This window comes from Cervus canadensis, chromosome 23 (assembly GCF_019320065.1).
Source record: "Cervus canadensis isolate Bull #8, Minnesota chromosome 23, ASM1932006v1, whole genome shotgun sequence".
Lineage (NCBI taxonomy): Eukaryota > Metazoa > Chordata > Mammalia > Artiodactyla > Cervidae > Cervus > Cervus canadensis.
The window spans coordinates 49,439,036-49,463,854 of record NC_057408.1 but is presented as its reverse complement, the minus strand read 5'-3'; the positions used below and the strand labels follow the sequence as shown (position 1 = coordinate 49,463,854).

Genomic DNA, 24,819 nt, shown 5'->3' with positions numbered 1-24,819 from the left:
AGTTCTAGGCATCCTCCACTACTGACCATTCTGCATTTTTCTCTCTGCCCACTTCTACTGAGGGAAGCAGAGGGGCTTTCATTGCACCAAGCATTAACCAGATTTTGGTTACTTCTTGTGGATTTTCCACTTCTTTACCATGGAGGGAGCACCTTCTCTTATAGGTGTTTTCCTTGTACCAAGTGGCATTTGTGGCCTTGCCGAGTTTGTTATCCAATAGCTCAGTCATACGCCAGCCAGGGTATCTGAGCACCTGTTTCAGGAGGTGAAGTCATCTGTGGCCAGCGGTCGGACTCCCCCACCCCGAGCCTTTTCCTTAAATAACCTCTTGATGACCTGTGCTTTCACCTTTCTTAATCAGTGAGTGAAAGTCGCTCAGTCGTGTCCGACTCTTTAAGATCCCATGGACTATACAGTCCATGGAGTTCTCCAGGCCAGATTACTGAAGTGGGTAGCCTTTCCCTTCTTCAGGGGATCTTCCCAACCCAGGGATCAAACCCAGGTCTCCTGCATTGCAGGAGGATTCTTTACCAGCTGAGCCATAAGGGAAGCCCTAGAATACTCAGTTGGTAGCCTATCCTTTCTCTAGTGGATCTTCCTGACCTAGGAATCGAACCGGGGTCTCCTTCCTTGCAGGCGGATTCTTTACCAACTGAGCTTATCAGCGTAAGACCTTAAATAAAACCCTGCACATTTGACAGCTAGAGAAATTTCATTGGCCCTTCCTTTCCCCTTCTCAATGCCCTTGGATTCTTCCAAAGTGAGTATTTTGAGATTATCATTCCTCTGAAAGGTGCTGGAATTTGACTAGTTACAGTAGCTTAGACTTAAAAGAAAATCAGTGCTATAGACAGATTCAGAAAATTCAAGGCAAAGCATATTTTTTAAAGTATTCATATCTGGCCTTGGCATGTATACTGAAAATACTTGGTGCAGCAACAATCACTTCTAGATACTTTTAAGTAACTGTACTCATTTTTATTATAGAAAAAAGTTATTTAACTTGGAAAAATAAAAGTAGGAAGTTTTAAACACTTATTATCCTGCCACTCAAGGATAATCACTTTCAATGACTTAATACCTAATGTTCTAGGCTCTCTTCTCTGCCTGTGTCAGATATTATAGTTGGCCCATTTTTCCATGTCATTAAGCTTTTGTAAGTATCATTCTTATTTTGTTTTTTGTTTTTTAAAATATTTATTTTGGCTGCATTAGGTCTTAGTTGCAGCACTGGGGATCTTTCCTGGCAGAGCACAGACTTTTACCTGAGGATAGTGTGAGGGCTCCTGGGATCCTAGTTTCCTGATCAGGGATCAGACCTGCATCCCCCGCATTGCATGGTGGATTCTTAACCATTGGGCCACTGGGGAAGTCCCCTGTAAGCATCATTTTTACTGAATGTATATGATATTCTGTATCATAACGACACCACAATTTATTCACTTTTTTATTTGGATACCTTCATATTCTTGGGATTCATAACAGTTGACAGAATGCAAAGGACCTGAAGCATGTTAGGGTGTAAAGAGATTGTCCAGAGCAGAGATTCTCCACTAAAACAATTCTTGAAAGTCATTGCTATGAAAACAGAAAGGAGTCTCAAGAAGTCATCTGACTCAGTTTCCTCGTATTTTACGCTGTGAATCAAGGAGAGCATCATTTGTGTAAGGTCTGGGGGCAGTGCTTTGGGGACAAGGACTGTTTTCTCATCTCTGTGTGACCATTGCCTCCTTTCTGCCTCTCCTGGGCCTGGCACCAGGAGGGGCTCAGCTACTGCTTGAAGGGCAGGGTGGTGCTGGGGAGAGGAAGGGGCGAGATGGGCAGAGGGAGCGCCAGTGTCCAAGTGCTTCGCTCTCTGGTTCCATTTGCCTTTCCCTAAAGGAAGTGTTTCTGGGGCCCACCTGCCAGGAAAAGCACCGGGCAGGGAGAAGCAGCCAGGACTTGCAGAAAGGCCACTTCCTTGGCAGCCCTTGTGTGGCTGAAAGAAAAAGGTGGAAATAGAAACCGTCACGCTGCTGCCGACTCAGCACTGAGGTGACCCACGGATACCTCAAGTCACTTTCTAATTGAGGAAGGGAGGCAGGGAGGGAAAGAAAAGGAAAGAATTGGAAGGTGAAAAAAAGATGGAATGGGTTAATCGTTTTTGTGTGTGCTGTGCCAAGCTGCTTTAGTCGTGTCCAACTCTTTGCGACCCTGTGGGCTGTAGCCCACCAGGCTCCTCTGTCCATGGGAATCATCCAGGCAAGAATTCTGGAATGGGTTGCCATGTCCTCCTCAGGGGGATTATGCTTGCCCTAAAAGGACTTGTAAGTGCTGCAGCAATCCATGGAGAAGCAGCCTAAGGGATTTCTAGACTATAGGAGGTACTTCTGTTTTAGTGTCTTTTTAAAAATAGGCTGTTACTGTAGTATGATTCTCCTAATTCAAAAAGTTCCAAATTCTATAAATGAGAATTAGGTTATCAAGCTGTAAGCCACTTTCAACTCAACGTGGATAGGATGAAAACAGGAAGGGTTGGTGACTGTCCATATTTTCCTTCTCCCTGCTTTTTTTTTTTTTTTTAAATAGTCCTTGGGATATTTACTTATTCATTTATTTTGGCTGTACTGGGTCTTTGCTGCTTTGAACTCGGGCTTTCTCTAGTTGCAAAGAGTGGGGGGCTACTCTCTTGTTGCAGAGCAAGGGCTTCAGTGGTTGTGGCACATGGGCTTTGTTGCTCCTTGGCGTGTGGAATCTTCTCAGACTAGGGGTGGAACCTGTGTCCCCTGCCTTAGCAGGTGGAGTCTTATCAACTGTGCCAACAGGGAAGTGTTCTTCCCTGGTTTTAGAATGGTATTGGTGGGAGCCCCCAGCAACCGAGATCAGGTCTGGCAGCATCCAATCAGGGAAATTTCATCATGTGCAGGGGAATGACATAAATTTGACAGCTCAGTACATGCCGGATCAGAAAAGAACCAGAGAGACAGTGTCATCTGCTGATATGTAGAAAGGTCATTCCAACCAAAAGAACTTAAGGAAGCTTTAAGACAGTGGTAGAGATTAGGAGAGAGGTAGAGAGAGATAGAGAAGGCATTTTCACTTTCTAAAAGGTACTTTCTTGATATCATCAACCTTAGATCTCCTTGTCATCACCTGAAACATAAGCCAGAAAAAAAGGCAGTGACAAAGGCAGCAGGGAGTGAGATCCAGGGAAAAAATACAAGGAAACCACTCTGTCCTGAGATGAAGTGGAAAAATACCAAGACTCCTTCATACAGGTATAACTGAACAAGTACCCAAAGTCAGCATCTGTGCAGTCAGTTTCCAACTGAGCAGTAGCCGCCCAGTGCCCACCTCTAGTGTATAGCCGATGCTATACACTATGGCTGGCTCACAGTCTCTGCCTCATCAGCTCCTAGTTTCTCTTCTTACGCTCTCATCTGAACCACCATCACCTTTACGCCTGCTTGGTCACCTGCTGCTAGTCACATCCCAGGCCCTATGGATCCTGGAACTGTAAATTCCAAGGTCTCCAACATCAGACCACAGCCGCCTCTGCAACACACAGTGTGGGGCTAGAAATCAGCCTGCCTGATTGATGTCTCATAAATTCTCTCTGGTTCCTTAGCTGGCTCTCGCTCCTGCCCTCCGCAGTGACTGGCTGTCGCAGACTCCGTTTCATTCACACCCCTGACCTCCTCCTTCTCTTAGCAAATGGCCATGCTGCTTGCTTCTCCCCTCCCTCACCACTTTAAATTAAAAACTTCCTTCTAAATCTGGCAACCTAACTGCATACACACCCGTCTCTCCCCTCCCTTCCCGATCAGTGAAGAGCTGCCCTCCTCTGTTGAAGTCTGATGCTCCCACCTGGCTCTGGATGCTGCCTTCCCCTCACTATTGATTCTTTTCTCTCATTGCTACCTTCCATTTCCTTCCCTCCTGGAGCTGATCCCATCAGTCTTAAGCTGCCCCACTATCTCAGAGACAGAACAAGCCTCTGTTAACCCTAAGTAAACCTCCAGTTCTGGCTATCCAGGTGACGCTAGTGGTAAAGAACATGCCTGCCAATGCAGGAGACATAAGAGATGTGGGTTCAATCCCTGGGTCAGGAAGATCCCCTGGAGGAGGGCGTGACAACCCATTCCAGTATTCTTGCCTGGAGAGTCCCAGAGACAGAAGAACCTGGTGAGCTACAGTCCATAGGATTGCATAGAGTCCATGCAATCAAACTTTGCGTCTCCCGTTATGGGACAGATTGACATTATGAACAAAGGGAAGTACATGACATCACCCATGAAGTATAATTTCCAAACATGTTTAACTGAATCTAATCATCTAAGAACACTCTCAGGAAAATCCAGAGTGTGTGACATTCTACAAAACACCTAACCTGCGTTTTTTAAAAGAGCAAAAAGAAAAAACAAAACGAAACAGGGGGCTCTTTTAATTATACAGAATAAATAGACTGGACAACCAAGTACAATGCTTAATTCTTGATTGGATCTTAGACCTAAAAATAAAAAAAACACAGCTCTGGGACAATTAATGAAACTCATATACACTACTATATCCAAAATAGATAACTTATACAAGCCTACTGTATAGCACAGGGAACTCTATTCAGTACTCTATGATGACCTATATGGAAATAGAATCTTAAAAAGAGTGGATATATGTGTATGTGTAACTGATTCACTGTGCTGTATGCCTAAACTACCACAACATTGTAAATCAGTTCAGTTCAGTTCAGTTCAATCGATCAGTCGTGTCCGACTCTTTGTGACCCCATGGACTGCAGCACACCAGGCCTCCTTGTCCGTCACCAACTCCCAGAGTTTACCCAAACTCATCTCCATTGTGTCAGTGATGCCATCCAACCATCTCATCCTCTGTCATCCCCTTCTCCTCCCGCCTTCAATCTTTCCCAGCATCAGGGTCTTTTCAAATGAGTCAGCCCTTCCCAGCAGGTGGCCAAAGTATTGAAGTTTCAGCTTCAACATCAGTCCTTCCGATGAATATTCAGGAATGATTTCCTTTAGGATGGACTGTTTGGATATCCTTGCAGTCCCAGGGACTCTCAAGAGTCTTCTCCAACACCACAGTTCAAAAGTATCAATACTTTGGCACTCAGCTTTCTTTATAGTCCAACTTTCACATCCATACATGACTACTGGAAAAACCATAGCATGACTAGACAGACCTTTGTTGACAAAATAATGTCTCTGCTTTTTAATATGCTGTCTAGGTTGGTCATAACTTTCCTTCCAAGGATAAGCATCTTTTAATTTCATGGCTGCAGTTACCATCTGCAGTGATTTTGGAGCCCCCAAAAATAAAGTCTGCCACTATTTCCCCATCTATTTGCCATGAAGTGATGGGACTGGATACCATGACTATACTACAATTAAAATTCATTAAAAAAAATACAAATCTAAGCTGTGTACTAGAGAGTATTATATCAATGTTAGTTCAGTTCTTTGGACATGATAATGATATTTCAGTTATGTAGGAGAGTGCCATTGCTCTTCAGAAGTACACATTGAGGTATATAGGGTTGAATATTACAGGTTACTTAACTTCCAAATTTTTCAGCAAGAATAACAACAATGGATAAAAATGAAGAGAAAAAGCAAATATAGCAAAATATTAACAATTGGTGATACTCATTGAAGAGTAGATAGGTATTTCTTGCACTAGTCTTTCAACTTTTCTATAGTAGTCAAAGTAGAAAGTGATGGAATAGTTACAGTACTTTGATGATATAGTCATCAAATAGATTTTGTATGGCTATTAATGTCTTTTAAAATTTCTAAAACAGAGGTATATATTTATTTTCCCCCTTTTAAGAAATTTTAAATATTGAACATATCAAATTTATAAATTTTGTAAGAGATACTAAAAATCATAATATACGGAACACACCATGTTCCCATCAAAATGTGTTACTCTTGTTCCCTTCTCCATGCTAACATTCATCTTCTTTGAAAGTAACCATTATGCTGAGTTTTGTCTTTATTATTCCCTTGTTTCATTTATAGTTTTGCCACTGTACAAAACTCCTAAATAGTATATTGTTTAATTTTGTATAATTTAAATCTTTCTCTAAGTGCATTTGTCTGTAATTTCCTTTTTATACTCAACATATGTTTCTGAGATTAATCCTGTTGTTGTGTGTAGCTGTAATTTACTAATTTTACTGCTTTTTAGTAGTCCATTATATGAATATAATACACATTAAAAAAATTCATTTCTACTACTGATGGACATTTAAGTTGTTTCTATTTTTATTTCAAGCAGTGCTGGTACACAAGTACAACAGTTTCTTGGAGTAGAATTGTTGGGGCATAGATTGTGTACGCTTATCAACCTTACTAAAATAATGCTACATTTTTTCCCAAGGTGGTTGGTTATATTTTACATTCCCACAAGCAGTGTGTCAGTTGCAAATATTTTATATGGTTGTGCTTCTTTTTAAGTTTTTTTTAAATTTTAAAATACTATAAAAAAAGTCACAGAAACATCACAAGAAATCCAAAACTGACATTTAAAAAGAATTCCATTTATCATAGCATCAAAAAGAATAAAACACTTAGGAGTATATTTGATGAAAGAAGTATGAAACTTATACTCTGAAAACTAGAAAATGTTGTTGAAAGAAATTTTAAAAGACCTAAATAAGTGGGAAGACATTGTATGTTCATGAATTGGAAGACATTAATATTTTCTTACTTGTTTATTTATTTTTGGCTGCATGGGGTCTTTGTTGCCATGAGGGCTTTCTCTAGTTACGGTGAGCAAGGGCTCATCTTCGCGTGGTACATGGACTTCTCATTTCTGTGGCTTCTCTTGTTTCACAGCACAGGCTCTAGGCCCGCTGGCTCAGTAGTTGTGGCACATGGGTTTTAGATGCTCTGCGGCATGTGGAATCTTTCCAGACCACCAGGTATTGAACCCATATCTCCCACACTGGCAGATGATTCCTGTCCACTCTGTCACCAGGGAAGTCTCATTAATATTTTTAAGAATGACATTATTCCCCAAATTGATCTCCAGATTCAATGTATTCCCTGAATTTGTGGGGGAGAAAGTGGTCTCCCCGTCCTATTCCTCTGCCATCTTAGCTCTTCCCTCTTCAATGCATTCCCTATCAAAATGCCAGCTGACTTTTTTGCATAAATTAACCAGCTGATTCTAAATTTCATGTGGAAATTCAAAGGACCCAGAATACCCAAAACAATATTTAAAAAGAAGAACAAAGTTGGAAGACTGACTGCCCCATGTTAAAACTTAATCCAAAGCTATAGTGTTTAGACATTGTGGTACTGGCATAAAGATAGACATATAAGTCAATGGGTAGAGTGGAGAGAGTCCAAAAAGAAATCTTCCTATTTATGGTCAACTGAATCTTTACCAGGTGGCCAAGACCATTCAATGGGGAAAGTGATCTTTTTGACAAATAGTGCTGGGGCAACTGGATATCCATATGCAAAAGAATGAAGTTGGACCTTTACCTCACAAACAAAAAGCAATAAAACAGATCAAAGACCTAAATATAAGGCCTAAAACAATAAAATTCTTAGAAGAACATGTGGGTGTAAATCTTCATCACTTTGGATCAAACACTGATTTCTCAGATAAGATTCCAAGAGCACCATCACCACCGCCACAACCAACAACAACAAACAGATAGACTGGACACGGTTAGATCCCTGGGTTGTGAAGATCCCTTGGAGAAGGGAATGACTACCCACTCCAGTATTCTGGCCTGGAGAATTCCATGGACTGTATAGTCCATGGACTTGCAAACAGTTGGACATGACTGAGCAATTGTCACTTTCACCATCAAAATTAAAAACATTTGGGGACCTCTCTGGTGGTCCGGTGGCTAAGATTCTGCATTCCCAGTGCAGCGGCCTGGGTTCGATCCCTGGTCAAGGAACTAGATCCTTCATGCCACAATTAAGTTCTCATGTTGCAACTAAAGTTCCCACAGGGTGCAACAACTACAACAAAAGAAAAGATCCCATATGCAGCAACCAAGATAGAAAATCTCGAGTACTGCAACTAAGACCTGGTACAGCCTAAATAAGTACATAATTAAAAAAAAAATTAACCATATTTGTGCTTCAAAGGATACCATCAAGAAAATGAAAAGAGAACCCACAAAATAGGAGAAATTATTTGCAAATCATATTTGTGATAGGGACTTATACTCTTTAAAGACCTATTATAACTCAGTAATGAAAAGACAAATAGCCTAATTAAGATATGGGTAAAGGATCTGAATGGGCAAATATCCAAAGAAGATATCCATATGACCAATGAGCACATGGAAAGATGCTCAACACCGTTAGGCAGTTGGAGAAATGAACATCAAAACCACAATGAATACTGCTTCACACCCACTAAGAGTGCTATAAGCAAAAACAGAGAGGATAACAAGTAAAATGAAGAGAAACTGAAACTGTATTTATTGTTAATTGCTCAGCACACAGAGGTAGAAAAAATATATATATGTGTATTAACCTAGGCATATATATAGCCCCCAGGCTCCTCTGTCTGTGAAATTTTCTAGGCTAGAATGCTGGAGTGGGGTGCCATTTCCTTCTCCAGAGGATCTTCCCCACCCAGAGAGCAAACCCTCATCTCTTGGGTCTTCCGCATTGGCAGGCAGATCCTTTACCACTAGCGCCACCTGGAAGCCCTATGTATAGACTCAGATACCTCTTAATTTATCTATCTATATACTGATCTTGCCAATTCCATATGAACACTGCAAGATGCTTTTTATATTTTTATTGGAGTATAATTGCTTTACAATGTTGTATTAGTTTCAGCCGTACAAAGAAGTGAATCAGCTATATATATATACATACATACATATATATATATCTATATATATATATCCCCTCTCCTTCTTGGATCTCCCTCCCATATACAATGGAATATTACACAGTCATAAAGAGGCACAAAACTGGCTCATTTGTAGAGGTGTGGATGGACCTGGGGTCTGTCATACAGAGTGAAGCAAGGTTCCTTTTAGTCCTTCTTGTGTCTTTATTTGTGACTTCTTTCTCTGACAGGGGAACCTAGTTCTTATTATCTACAATGTACATATTCACTTCTTTGATTTTTTTTTCCTAGAAGTTATGCAATTGCCAACCCACACTGATTTGTTTTACTTAGGCTTGCTCTTTTCATGCTCACCTTTTCAGGATGGTGATGATGGGTTTCATTTGTTGCCATTTGGATTCCACATTGCCTGCCTCTCCTCCCTTCTGACGCCCTTCTCCCATCCCCCACTCCATCCTTGATTAACTTTGTTCTGTGGTTCTAAGAGCCAAAGCTATACAAGGTGGTACATTCAGAGAAGCGTCCTTTCCCTCCTCATACTTACTGGTTCTCATTCTCACTTCTTTACACCACTTTCCCACCCACTCTCCTACTGGTAACCAATCTCTTTAGTTTCTGGTTTATCCTTCTTGAATTTGTTTTGCAGAAATGCTAACATACATAAGTCTGTCTTTCATCTACTTCTTCCTTATAATTATCTTGTTTTTTAAAAAATTGTATTAATTTTATAAGCTTCCATTTTATATGCTTTTTATTTGTATTTCCCTTTTTATTAATGACATTGAACATCTTTTCAGATGTTTATTGGCCATTTGGATTTCTTCTCAAGTTCTTTCGCCCTTCTTGGATTTATAGGAGCAATTTCTGTTTTCTAAATACTAATCCTTTTTAGTAATACTAGTTACAGATTTGGAAGGCTTGTATTTTTGTTTATAACATCTTTGATGAATAAACTTAAATGAATCTTAAGTTTATCTATCCTTTGGCCTTTTGTGTTTAAGAAATTCTCTATGAGGTCACACAGTTATTCTCCTTCATTGTCTCATAAAAGTTTTAGAGTTTTGTCTTTCACATTTAATCCACCTGAATTTCTTTTCTTTTTATATCAGGTAAGGTAAGAGCCAATATTCTTTTTTCTTCAGTGCTGGTTATTAAAGAGCCCATTCTTTACCACTGATGTACACTGCAAGCTTTATCGTAAATCAGGCTTTTACATGCATGGGGGTTTGTTTTCAGGGTTTGCCCCATGCCAAAACCACTGTCTTGTTAATACAGCTGATAATTCTTGGTCTCTGGGTAGATAAATCTCTCCCACCTCTTCTACTTCAGAGCTGTCTTGACTATCCTTGGTTCTTTGCTCTGCCATATACATTTAAAAAATAATTTTAACTATATTTTATGATATAGCTCTATTTAAGTTTTATTTAATGTCATTAATAGTTTCATTTTCTCCACAAAGTTCTTATATATCTTTTATAAGATTTATTCCTAGACAGTATTTTTTTACATCATTGAAAATGGTTTTTTTTAAAACACATTTCCTGTTTGTTTTGGTATATAGAAATCCAACTAATTTTTATAAATTGATTTTGAATCCATCAACTTAACTAAATTCTTATTAATTGATTTATCTGTGGATGATTTTGTGTTTTCTACCAAGATATATTATTAGTAAAGAATGAGTCTTGTTTCTTTCTCTTTTGTTTTTGAAGTAATTGATTGTTCCATTTATTTCTAAATATAGTAGATGCACAAGATGTTTTTATTGAGTTGAAACAAAATGCTTGTAATGGTGCCATTAACACCTCTTGAAAGAGACCCTCTGAAGGAAGAGACCATACCCATTTTTGTTTTACATTTTTGTTCTCCTTTACTAAGGAGAAGCTATGAAGGGAGAAAGGAATTAAACTGGAATATTAAATAATATTGTTTATATTTTAATATACATGGTGTAAGACCACCAGGTTCTATGAAAGGATAAATACTGTATCATTAGACTGGTTGTGAATGGTTTTATTTCTCACTTTGCAGTTATAGGTGGAAAAGGTCAGGATATATAATTACAAAACATGAGCTAGGTAGAAGAATATCCATTTTAAAAAAACAGGAAGAAATGCACAAAAACGTTTGCAGTTCTTATTTTGAGTTAAAGAATCATGGATGATTTTTTTCTTCTTTTTTAATATATCTCTACACTTTCCAGTTTTCCCAAGATGAGTATCCATCACTTTCATAACCATGAAAGAAACAAAACTTAAAACTAAAAGCAAGTCTAAAACAAAATTTAAAGGTAAGGATGATCTACTAAAAATGTCCAGTTAGAGCTAAAACAATCAAGTACATCTGATGTGCCTCCTTCCACCCAGACACACCGCTGCAGAGCCAGCTGGCTATGTAGACTAACACACCATGTTATATCTAACAGAACGACCTCGGAGATTCGTGCAACTTTACCTTTCCGTTAAGGGCGTGTATGGACCTGATGTGAAAAAGTCCATATACAATTGGTCTTCATTTCATTTGTTTTGAAATGTGATCAACTCAATTATCCACAAAAATATATTTTTCTTTTTTGTGAATTATTTATCACATTTTCATATTTAGAGATTTTTAACTTGCACTGCTTGTTTCCTAAGAGTAAACTTAGGAAATACAGGCTAATTTTCAACTGGCTCTACTCTCCCCATTTTTACAAAAAGGAAACAGAAGCCCCCAGAGATTAAGTAGGTCCTTTCTCTGTGCCTCTGCTCAGCTTCTCCCTTCAAAGGGCTTTGTCTCTCATCATGACACTTGTCCAAAATATCCGTCTTCTCCATCATAAGATCCATGAGATTAAGATCTTTGTCCTGCCCTCCTGTGTATGCACAAGCCTAGCACAGTAGTTGATGTAGTACCTGATACATAATAGATGTTGAATAAACCTCTACTGAATGGTAAATACACTTTATAAGCAGTTCACTTTCCAAGAAATCAGGCTACCTGCCAAATTAAATATCTGATTGATGGCTTTTGGAAATATTCACAACAGTGTTTGACTACATTTGGGTGGAAACTGAAAACAATCTCTGAGTAAAGAAAAAAGTTAGAAAAAAGTTTCAAGATCTTTGACTAATGAAACAATTTTGAAAGCAAAATTACCATTCTGTTCTTTTCCAGTATAGTGAGTGTTTTATATTGTAAAACATTTTTCTTACTTTCCTTTATACCATTTAGAGCTGTTAATATTATGGCATCTAGATGCTAAGTACGTGTAGTTGTTAATTGAGCTGGTTTTATATGAAAAAAAATGATGAAACTAAGTCAACATAATTTGTTAATGTCTCTTCATTTCACTTGTTTATCTTTCTTAATTTAAAATTTTTTTCCACATAGTTGGGACTGATGGATGTGGCTGATATTGAATGTTAAATGAATATCCTTGGAAGATCATATCTAACCCGCAAATGTGACATATCTAACCCCAAATCAGTCTTCTGGTTCCTCCTCAGAGGGTCATAGGCTTGAGTCACAAGATCCTCCTGTCAGAGGGCTGTGTGTCTGGGGGTGGGCAACGGAGTGCTGTGCACCCTTGTTTGGGGGGAGTGTTTTTCCCAGCTGTACTGAGCCATAATAAACATATTGTGTAAGTTTAAGGTATACAATGTGATGTTTTAATGCATGTATATATTGTGAAACGTTCACCATGGTAAGGTTAGTAAACACATCCTTCACCTCACATAATTGCCACTTTGTCTATTCATTTTAAAGGAGGATTTGTTGTTTTAATTACAACAGCTTCATGCACCTAGACCTATTTTAGATGTTTGTATATAGAAATAACTTTACTATAGGCAGAGATAATGGTACAGTATTAAAGTTGTACAGTTTCTAACATTTTGAGAATATAGTTTTCTTGAGTAATTCAGTTCATTCTTTTGATTTGGTACACAATCCCACATTCATTGAGGTCTTCCCATACTTTGTATACTGTGCAACATTTTCACTGTATAAAATGAGTAAAATACCACCTTAAAGAATCTTGTGATCTGCCTGTGGTATCTTTGGACATTACATTTTCTTTTCCTTTTCTCTTATATGTGTTATGTTGTTAAATTTGGGGTAAGGAAAACTTGCACTGTTATATCAATTTTGCCAAGAGCTGTAGCCCAAAGCTTCATTTTTCCCCCCAGTGGCCTTTAGTAGCCTTTAGCAGAGCACTTCACATATAAATAGAATTTGATTGGACAGAGGTCTCATTATTCAAGCGTCTCCTTAATGTATTGGATTGGTCCCTGGTGTCATCTGTACTTGGTATGGGAGGTCAAGTGTGGTATTCTAAACAAAAGGAAAGCTGATATTTCCTCCTCAAAATGGTGGTGGGCAATATGGAAAAGGAAAGCTATCTACTCTGTAAATCTCTCTATATATGGTTCAGTTCAGTTCAGTTCAGTTCAGTTGCTCAGTCGTGTCCGACTCCTTGCGACCCCATGAATCGTAGCATGCCAGGCCTCCCTGTCCATCACCAACTCCCGGAGTTTACTCAAACTCATGTCCATCGAGTCGGTGATGCCATCCAGCCATCTCATCCTCTGTTGTCCCCTTCTCCTCCTGCCCCCAATCCCTCCCAGCATCCGGGTCTCTTCCAATGAGTCAACTCTTCACATGAGGTGGCCAAAGTATTGGAGTTTCAGCTTCAGCATCAGTCCTTCCAATGAACACCCAGGACTGATCTCCTTTAGGATGGACTGGTTGGATCTCCTTGCAGTCCAAGGGACTCTCAAGAGTCTTCTCCAACACCACAGTTCAAAAGCATCAATTTTTTGGCACTCAGCTTTCTTCACAGTCCAGCTCTCACATCCATACATGACCACTGGAAAAACCATAGCCTTGACTAGATGGACCTTTGTTGGCAAAGTAATTAATGTCTCTGCTTTTTAATATGCTGTCTAGGTTGGTCATAACTTTCCTTCCAAGGAGTAAGCGTCTTTTAATTTCATGGCTGCAGTCACCATCTGCAGTGATTTTGGAGCCCAAAAAATAAAGTCAGCCACTGTTTCCACTGTTTTCCCATCTATTTCCCATGAAGTGATAGGACCAGATGCCATGATCTTAGTTTTCTGAATGTTGAGCTGTAAGCCAACTTTTTCACTCTCCTCTTTCACTTTCATCAAGAGGCTTTTTAGTTCCTCTTCACTTTCTGCGATAAGGGTGGTGTCATATGCATATCTGAGGTTATTGATATTTCTCCCAGCAATCTTGATTCCAGCTTGTGCTTCTTCCAGCCCAGCGTTTCTCATGATGTACTCTGCATATAAGTTAAATAAGCAGGGTGACAATATACAGCCTTGACATACTCCTTTTCCTATTTTAGGTTAGTACTCAGTAAATCCATTGACACTAAACTTAAGTTTATCTCATAGATATGTACGTAAAAAAGATAATCTCTGTTTTCTTCTTGGCAGGTGTCCTTGTAGACTTGGGTCTGGAGGAAAATGGGACAGCCTATCAGAGAGCAGAGAAATATGTTGTTCGTCTAGACAATGAGATACAAACCAAGTTTGAAGTTTTTATGAGAAGGGTGAAACAGAACCCGTACACGCTGTTTGTGCTAGTTCATGACAACTCCCATGTGGAACTAACGAGGTGATTGCTTCAGAGTGAGCAAATACAATATTTCTTCTCCAACAGTAATGGTTATATAATAAATGATTGCAAAGGTGGTAATTTGAAAGCCCAGAGACCCCACCGTTCGGCATCGTCTCACGGGTGACTCATTCCCGCCCTTCCCCTGCTCTCCCAATATTTCTTACTGCTTTAATGTTGATGTTAACTATACCGTGGGTGGATTTTCAAATTCAAAATTTCAAGTTCCTGTTAAAATTCCATCATAAGAGCATCTTGGGACTTGGCTGCTCCTGGGAAAGCGTGACAGCAAGGAGGAGGTGGGGAGCGACCTCCCAGAAGGTCCACGTGCTTTCCTGTCACCTCCTTCCTCCTTGGTTCTTCTCCTTCCCTCCTTTTCCGGGTCCTCTTTTCCTTCCTCCCCTGCTATTTCTCCTCCTCCTTATCTTTCTCTCTTCCCTCTCCCCTTTAACAGCAGTAGAGATGCCACTTCAATGATCTGAGAGCATTTTCAGAATCTTCCACAATTTACCAGTTTAAACAAGAGAGCATTCTCTTTATGGGCATTTTAAATGAAAGAGTAGTAGGTGTGGTGTGAAGGAGTCAGATCAAATCACAGTACTTATCTGGTAGGGGGTATCTTTGTTGCTATGGATTGAAAAAAGCAAAAAGTTTTTTTTAAGGGAAAATAGCTGTCACATATTACATATCATGGTTTGTCCAAACCAGGTCAGGAGAGGGAAATTTTAGCATCCTCAAGCGCTCACAGACTTTATATCCTCAGGACACACTGAGGTTAGGCATCTGGATTTTGTTTTTTGATCTGTGATGGAGATGTTAGAATCACAAAAGCACTTGTTCAGAAGCTAGAATGTGCTTGGTACTCCATAATCTGGTCTAGAGCCCTGTGCAGGTGTAAGATCTTGCATAACTTGTTAGATTTGCAAAGAAGGAAAGAGGGGCGAGAAGGGGGTAGGAAAGGTAAAGAAAAGAAATTTTGCCCACATCCTGTTCAGTTACTGCTTGTGTTCTAAGCTGTCTGAAAGGGGTAAGAAAGAGGGTTATTTTTGCTCTTCCACATCAAATGCTGGTTGTTTCCACTGCTGCTCTCAGTTAATAAGAACTGAAAAAAAAATAAGAGCTACGACATGGCCTCTGTTTTGCTCTCTGATTGTGCATCTAGTCACTTAGATGAGGAGGTGTTAATGTGGCTTTCAATGTCTCTACAGCGTCATGTCGGGCTCTTTGTCACATGGTGAGCCCAGCCATGGATTGGCTGACAGGGTCATTAACGGCAGAGAGGTTCTGGAAGCTTTCAACCTCCTGGTGCTCCAGGTCACCTCCTGTCCATACACTCTGCAGACCCAACAGTCCCGAATCAGCACCAGCAACGAGGTACACTGGATACAGCTGGACAGCACAGTGAGTCTCTTCCCCACCTTCTGACAGTCATGTTCTCAGTTCCCTCGGGAGCAGAGTAGCATCATAAAATATGATCAAAAGTCTAACGTGTGCTTTAGCTTCTAAAAGTTCCATATACTTACAATCAGTATTCACTAAAAGCTAATGAATGGGCTTCCCAGGTGACTCAGTGGTAAAGAATCCGCCTGCCAATGCAGGACACTCAGTTTTAATCCCTGGGTTGGAAAAATCCCCTGGAGAAGGAAATGGCAACCCACTCCAGCTTTGTTGCCTGGAGAATCCCGTCCACAGAGGAGCCTGGTGGGCTATAGTCCGTGAGGTCGTAAAGAGTCAGACATGACTTGGTAACTAAACAATAACAACAACAAAAGCCAGTGAAAAAGTGTTCTCTATAAATTTGATTCAGTGGTTTCTACTTTAGGTTATCGTGCAGATACAAAATTATCCACCTGTGTAGTTTGTCCCCCTAAAATGTAATGTGATCTGACATAACCATCAATATCCTGGATTAGTTCTGTGCTTTTGAATGATTCATTCTGAGATTTCCCTGGTGGTTCAGTTGTTAAGACTGCCTTCCAATGCAGGGCATGTGAAGATCCCACATGCCTTGTGGCTAAAAAACCAAAACATAAAACAGAAGCAATACAGTAACAAATTCAATAAAGACTTTAAAAAAGGTCCACATCAAAAAAAAAAAAAGAGAGGTGACAGTAGTTCATAACACTGTTCAGTACATTTGAAAGTTGCTCAGAGAGTAGATCTTAAAAGTTCTCACCACAAGAAAAAAAAGAATTACAACCATGTGTGGTGATGGGTGGATGTTAACTAAACTTCTTGTGGTGACAATTTCACAACACATGCAAATAGCAGATTATTATGTTGTACACCTGAAACTAAGGTAATGTTCATGTCAATTATATTTCAGTAGTTTTAAAAAAGAAAAAATCAAGTTACACACCCTGTGTGTTAGTCACTCAGTCGTGTCTGACTCTTTTATGATGCCATGGACTGTAGCCCACTAGGCTCCTCTGTCCATGGGATTCTCCAGACAAGAATACTGCAGTGGATTCCCATTTCCTTCTCCAATATATACACCTTAAATAAATACAATTTTTATTTGTAAAAACAAAATGACAAACATGAGAAAAAAAAAATAAAAACAAAGTAGAATAAGACAATTGCAAAAAACCAAAGTGCTCTGTGGGTTGAAGGAGGGAAAGTCCCACCCACTTGAGAGCATCAGGAATGGCGATGTGGAGGACAGAGCGCATGGGGTGGGCTCTGGAGGAGAGGAGGGATGGGAGCAGACACTGATGACAGCAGACAGCAGGGCAGGGCCATAGAGGAGGAAGCATCAGGCATTGTTCAGAGAAAACTTAGTGGGATTAAATGAAAACTGAAAACATACATGTGGAATCTTTGAGACCAGGCTGGGAGAGCTTACACTTGTTACATGACTTCGAACAATTTTTTAGCAAGGGCACAGTATTATTAGAGATAGCAGAACCTACTCTTTTTTCTTTTTTGGCTGTGCACGCAGTTTGCAGGATCTTAGTTCCCCAATCAAGGATTGAACCCAGGCCATGGCAGTGAAAGTGCTGATTCCTAACCACCAGACCGCCAGGGAACTCCCAGAATATGCATAATTCTTATATTTTTTAGGTTCACAATTATTCATAATTCACAATTATTCAATGTTAATATACAGCTCTGTGAATTGTCACGAACTGAACATACCCATGGAACCAGCACTTAGATGAAAAACTAGAGCATGAGCTTCGCTCGAGGCCAGGCACTCTGTCGCCAGAGGGAGGCACTCTTCTGGCTTGGTTTGCCTCATTTTGAATGTTATATAAATGGAATGGTACAATAGGCATGGGCTTTCCAGGTGGCGCTAGTGGTAAAGAACCTGCCTGCCAATGCAGAAGACGGAAGGGATTCAGGATTGATCCCTAGGTTGGGAAGATCCCCTGGAAGAGGAAATGGCACCCACTCCAGTATTCTTACCTGGAGAATCCCATGGGCAGAGAAGCCTAGTGGGCTGCATGCAGTCCATGGGGTCATGAAGAGTCGGACACGGCTGAAGTCATGCACACATGCAGCAGGCGCTCTGTTATAACTTCTTTTGCTCAACATTGTTTGTGAGATTCTTTTATATTTTACATGAGTCGTGAAACACTCGTGCTTTTGGTTGTATATAGGTTATGCTGAGTGACTCACCACAGTTGATTTATTCATCCTATTCACTGATTTCAGATGCTGCTCTGAGCATGCTAGCTCATGCCTTTTAGTAGATATCTGTATACACTTTTGTTGGGTATGTATCTGGGAGTGAAATTGCTGAGTGCAGAGTTCAGCTTTAGTGGATACGAAGAGGCTGCATTTCAAGGCAATTTATTAACTATAAGAGGTCAAGTCAAAGTGATTAGAAAGGTGGGGATGAGTCATCTGGCTTTTCTGATAATTCAGGTTCGAATGAACAAGTACCTCAATCAGAATAGAGGTGCTGGCAATAAAAAGAATGGAAGAAATGGTAACTTTTCTAGGATTTGTTTTTTGAGGAAGAGGGAAAAGGCAGAGATATTTTTAAGGTGATGCCTTTCGTGGGAAAAGAGAAGACAGAAGTGCAGTAGACCTGCGTGCGGAAGGCAGACAAGACAGATTCGAACTGAGTTGAGGCCAGGCAAGTGCACCATGGCAAACACGGAGTGGGAGTAGGAACTGGGACTTTAGGATGAGGATTTGGAATATTTTTTCAGGAACGCTGATCACTGACCAGAGCAGCTGGTGTAGATGAAATCTGGAAGAAAATAATGAAGAGAATGGCTGAGCAGGCAGCAAGGCCAAGGACTGAGGCTTGGCCTCAGGAGTCCTTGGTGATCTTCCAGGGAACAGCGTCCACAGAGCGGAGGGTTGGACTGGAGGAAAAGCAGAGATGGCAGAGCAAAGACGGGTGGTGAGCTCAGGGTCACTGAGAGGGCAGGACTCTGGGAGCGGAGATTTTTTTAAGCAGGGGAACATTTTCCCCAAAGATACAAGAATTCAGTAAATCATGTCACTTATGATTTGTGATACTGGAGGAGCCCAGGAGCTCTAGTTCTTCAAACCCTGCTAGCTCCAGATGATTCTAAGCCATCTATTTAACAAGCTGCCCCTATCATTTTGCTAAGAAAAAAGAAAGAGAAGTAAAATGAAATTTAAAAAAATGAAAGCATTTTATTCAGATCTTCTCACTTTTTAATTGGATTGGGGAGATTGCTGTTGAGTTATATGAGCTCTTTATAGATTTTGGGTATTAACCCCTCATCAGGTAAATGATTTGCAAGTATTTTCTCCTATTCAGTAGGTTGCCTTTTCATTTTGTTTCCTTTGCTGTGCAGAATCTTTTTAGTTTGATATAGTCCCACTTGCTTATTCACAGTTTTTTCTAATTTTCAGGCAATAACCTGTTACAGGTCCCTTCTCCCCTAACCCTGAAAATAAGACACCTTGTGTCCTGCCCTCACTGGGTTTTGCTCTGTTTTGAACCAGGAGGACATGAGCTGCGAGGAGAAGCTGTACTTCGGCCTGAATGAGTACAGTAAATCTCTGCAATGGGGAATCACGAGCCCCCTTCTGAGATGTGACGAGACATTTGAAAAAATGGTGAATACGCTCTTGGAGAGGTAAATAAGGACCTTCAACCTCATCTTTAGCTGTTCTTGTTTGTCTGAACATGCCAAACATCTTTTTGGTCAGAGTCACAGGGAGTTTTGGTGGAGCCCAGGCTATGCAAATGACACTCAAGAGCAGAATAAAAATAGCCTTTCCTGAGATGACCTTTCACTCAGCTGGGTTTTCTATCATCATCCAGGACCAGCAAAGGAATCCGGTGACCCCAAGCGGGAAGGAGAACCACCTTCCGTGCTCTGAATCATCTCCCAGGCAGGTTCATTCACAGCTGTACCCAGAGATGATGCGGGCAGAGAGGGATTGGCTTATTAGAAGCCATTCCTCTGGGGTATGGCCTCCCCCTCCCCACCGTGCACCCCACACTTTTCTCCTCTGTCTACCACAGGCCAGCACCCTCAGTAAAGAAATGAAACTTTACTTTGAGAGACCTGAAGTGTAAACTGGAGAACACTAAAAAATAATCAGATTGTTTGAGCTCAGTTCCAAGTGGCCCTCCTCCAGTCCCTGACTTTGGGGTAAAGGATTATGACTCTGTCTCATTTTTCTTCCTCAATTTCAGGTCAAACGCTGGAACAGCAAAGGGATTTTCTGTTTTGTTTGTTCATTTTTTACCCCCTCTCTGATCTTGAACTATAGACTCAAAAAAAGAGGCATAAGAATTTAACCTAATAGGGAATTTCACAGCAGTCCAGTGGTTAGGACCGCGATTCAGTCTGTGGTTGGGGAACTGAGATCCCTCAAGCCGGGCATGGCCAAAAAAAAAGAAGAATTTAACCTAATAGAGGTTCCTCCCTGTCCTCCACTATAATATTCTGTCTGATCATCCAGTGATGGGGCAGTCGGGCTCTATGTGATGAGACACGTTCTCATTTTTAGTAGCTCTAGTTCTTAACACTGTCTCTCATCGATCACAAACCATCTGTTTAAAAGCTGCCCTATACAGCTGCTAAGAAAGAGAAATAAAGATGATCAGGGAGAAACATCCAACCCAGCAAGTTATTGGGCGGTGTCAGGAAAAGGAACAGGCTTACAGTGGGATTTTGTGCTTTCGCAGCTGTTGGGTTTGAGAAGACTTAACAGACACTGTGATCCCTTCATGGCACCTGTGATCTGAGATTTCTAAAACCACCCCATGAGGGTAAAACCTCCCCAGCCTCCTCCTGTTCTATCCACCAGCTTGGAACCTATCTTTTCTTCCAGTAACATCTGGGAGTTTTATAACTCGTATTTTAATGGACAGTCCCATCAGCTCCTGTACAACTTTTGTAATCCTTACAAAAACTATGATTACAATTGAATACAAACAAAAAAAATTGGGAAAACTATTCACTTCTAAGTTCATAGCTCTTTCAGTGTAAAATTTAAATGCCTGCATGTCAGATGGTAAAGAATCTGCCTGCAATGCGGGCGACCTGAGTTCATTTCCTGGGTTGGGAAAATCCCCTGGAGAAGGGATTGGCAACCCACTCCAGTATTCCTGCTTGGAGAATTCCATGGACAGAGGAGCCTGGTGGACTACAGTCCATGGGGTCACAAAGAGTCAGACACAACTGAAGAACTAACACTTTCACTTTTCACGTCAAAGTTACCTTTGATCTAACTTTGGTTTTCTTACATGCCCCAGCAAAAAAAAAAACAAAACAAACAGTAAGCCTTAAACTTGGATCATCTGTGCTCACTTCCTCCAGCCCAGGTCCCCCAGGCTCATAATAGCTGTGATTTATTGAACACTTGAATGGATTGGTTCAGGAGAACCGATGAAACTAAAGGATTTCTTTACTTTTCCCCAGTCTACTAAATCTTTACCACTTGAGAAGACATTGTCAAAGCACTGAATAAAATACACACTCTTGTCTCTGACTGATTGGATAATCTTAGGCAAGTAGCTGAATTTCTCCCAGCCCTTAAATCAGCATCTTTCCATGAGAAGGTGAATCAGAACCCAGGGAATCAATCCATCGTCTTTTCCAGCTCTAGGTACTTCAAAACCACAGTAGTCATTTGCTGACCCGAACTGGTATTTGACCCTGGGCTTTCCTGTGCGAGGTTGGTGATGACTGTTTCACTTTAAATAGAATTATAAAGTGGAGCAAAGGTGAAATTCCCCTCTGGTCTACCCAGCTGCTAGGCGGCTGCCTGGAAGTCGGCATCCAGGAAGAAAGTTCATAGACCCGCCATCCTTCTCCAGTCTCCACGGGAGACCCAGCCAAGCTCTGGTCCAGGCCTTGCTTTCCCCAGGCCTGCTTTCTTGACCAGCACCTCTTCATGTCTGCAAGTGGGTCCTCTTTACCCATGTGTATTCCTTCTGTCTTCTGGTTGGGTCTTATGAGGAATAGCTTGTAAATGAGAGGTTTATTTTCTGCCTGCTCTGTAATTGTTAAAAAAAAAAAAAACAGCCGAGTTGGTCCAGTGGAAGGTGGAGAGCAGGGAATGTTGGGGTGAGTCAAGGACACCCCTGCTATTTCCCCAGGCTCCTTTCACCCAGGTGGATGGGAGACCACACCACTAGGGGATGCTATTTCTCCAGCCGGCTCCAAGCTTCCTCCATTTTTATGAGAAGATTCTGTTATTGCCCTGACTCAATGGACATGAGCTTGAGCAAACTCCAGGAGATGGTGAAGGACAGGAAAGCCTGATGTGCTGCAGTCCCTGGGGTCGGAAAGAGTCTGACACGACTTAGTGGCTGAGCAATAACAATTGTTATTGCTACAGGGGAGCTGACCTCAAATTAGCCATAATAATTACTCTTTTTACAACTTATACTTCACAGACATTACATTAATGTATCGGTTTCCCAACTATAATCTTAAGTATCATAGAAATAAGCTACCAAGCATTCTAACCCCAGGCCAGCAGCAAGAGCTTAGAATCTAGGGATGATCCTTTACAACTCTGTGGACAGTCTGAGCAGACCAGTGCTTCTCAAGATACAGTGTGGTACAAATCACCTGGGGACCTTGTCCAGGCTGTTTGGGATTCAGTACACATTGGGTAGGAGGGTTTGGCATATCTAACAAGCTCCCAGGTGGTGATGCTGCTGGTTCAGAGACCACTCTGGGAGAAGCTAGGATCCTTAGACTGTCCCTAAGCCTCTTGAACTTGAAGTACCTATCCCAGCAGGTATTGTGAGCTTAGCTTTTCCTTCTAGTTATGACTCCAAGGTCATTCTTTTTTTTTTTTTTTTTAATTTTGTATTGGGGTATAGCCAATTAACAATGTTGCGATAATTTCAGGTGAACAAGGAAGGGAGTCAGCCATACATATGCATGTATCCATTCTCCCCCAAACTTGCCTCCCATCCAGGCTGCCACATAACATTGAGCAGAGTTCCCTGTGTTCTACAGGAGGTCCCCAAGTGCATTCATTTTTAACAAACTTATTTATTTTTAATTGAAAGATAGTTGCTTTACAATATTGCTTTGGTTTCTGCCATACATCAACATGAATCAGCCATAGGTACACATATGTCCCCTCCCTCTTGAATCCCCCTCCTACCTCCCATCCCGTCCTACCCTTCTGGGTTGTTACAGAACCTCAGTTTGAGTTCCTGAGTCAGAAAGCAAATTTCCTCTGGCTCTTTTACAAACGGTAGTATATATGCTTCCATGCTACTCTCTCCAGTCGTCCCACCTTCTCTTTCCTGCCCACCCCCCCGACCCGTGTTCATAGTCTGTTCTCTGCATCTCCACTGCTGCCCTACGAATAGGTTCATCAGTACCATCTTTCTAGGTTCCATATATGTGTGTTAATATCCGATATTTGTCTTTCTCTTTCTGACTTCACTCTGTATAATAGGCTCTAGGTTCATCCACCTTGTAAGAACTGACTCAAATCCAGGTCATTCTTGAGCTCAAGCCTACCACCCAGCACTCTCCCCTTCCCACCCCGCTGGTCTCCACTCCCACTGCACAGCCCTCGATCCCAGGGCCCCCGCCCCATGCTAGCGCCCCCTGTGTTCTGTTGAAGGTACCCCAGGCTGCATAGCATGGTGGTCCGCTGCTACCTCCTCATCCAGCAGTACTCGGAGGCGCTGATGGCCCTGACCACCGTGGCGTCCCTGCGCGACCACAGCACGCCGGAGACCCTCAACATCATGGATGACCTCCTCAGCTGCCCGGGGAAGAACCGCAGCGGGCGCGGACACATGCTCATCCTCAGGGTGCCCTCCGTGCAGCTGGCGATGCTGGCCAAGGAGCGGCTGCAGGAGGTGCGCGACAAGCTGGGGCTCCAGTACCGCTTCGAGGTGGTCCTGGGGAACCCCGCCTCTGAACTCAGCGTGGCAGCCCACTTTGTGGCGCGACTAAAGGTTAGCAATGGACAGACCTTCGCTCCGTTTTCTAGGACCACCCCCCCACCCCCACCCCGTGTAGGCGGCTCAGAGGCCTGCAGTTTGCTAGAGTCTCGCACAAGTGTCACGCAATCTTTGTGACAACGTAAAGGCTAAGCTAAGGGACGTGTCCGCCTTCCTAGTTTATTAACATTCGGTCTGGGTCCCCGGTGCTAGTGCATGCATGCAGTTGGTCTTCCATGCTCTCCGACTGCAGGTGCAAAAAAAAATGCGATGACCCAATTTCACCCCCTGTTTATTGACCTTGTTCAAGATTCATCTAGCCCACGGCCATCTGTTTTCTCAGAAAACAAAAAAAAAGGTAAGTTGTTCTCTTGGACCTCCGTGGGGGCACGCCTTTCAATATCATCCATTCACTGAATCTTTTCTGTCCACTCAGAGTCGGTAAAGTATCTTGTTTTCTCTTCAGGGCTCACAGAGGATGATTGCCCACCCTCTTGCATGTGGATTCCCCAACAGTTTGCTGTTTCTTTGTACTTGCTTTGGCCCCAAGCGTGGGCTGGACTGAGACTCTTCCAAGCCTGTGCATGGCTAAGTCCCCCACCGCTCTGCACGGGGAAGGCATTGCTTTTTCTGAACCCCTCCTGTCAGGTGTGGTGGGCCGGCGAGACTTCTTTGATCAACTAACCTAAGTCCCTACCTCATGCCCTGCTCAGATTTTTCTGGGGACTTTTCTAATCCAATGTGTCCCAGCCCTCTGACAGCATTTAATGAAATTCTGCACACAGATAGGTGTGGTACTGAGCAAGGCGCTCTATGTCAGGGTTAGATCAACATGGTTTCTGAACCTTGCAGAAACTAAATACTGAGCTAACCTGGATGAAGAAAAGCCTAGTTTGACACGAATTGTATAAAAAGAAGCCATGCAGTCTTAGAGGATTTACATTTCCATCTGGGCTGCAGTTTACCAACTGCAAAATGAGCATTAGACTGCATGGTCTCTA

General features: G+C 41.6%; 1 protein-coding gene across 1 annotated transcript in view; it reads left to right on the top strand.

Annotated features, from left to right (window-relative positions):
• Positions 1-24,819, top strand: part of GREB1L (GREB1 like retinoic acid receptor coactivator) — a 244,611-nt gene that overhangs the window by 194,928 nt on the left and 24,864 nt on the right. The window contains exons 17-20 of the mRNA XM_043444069.1: positions 14,274-14,454; positions 15,663-15,855; positions 19,387-19,520; positions 23,494-23,833. Coding sequence (XP_043300004.1) covers positions 14,274-14,454; positions 15,663-15,855; positions 19,387-19,520; positions 23,494-23,833 — 848 coding nt within the window. The remainder of the gene's footprint in view (positions 1-14,273; positions 14,455-15,662; positions 15,856-19,386; positions 19,521-23,493; positions 23,834-24,819) is intronic.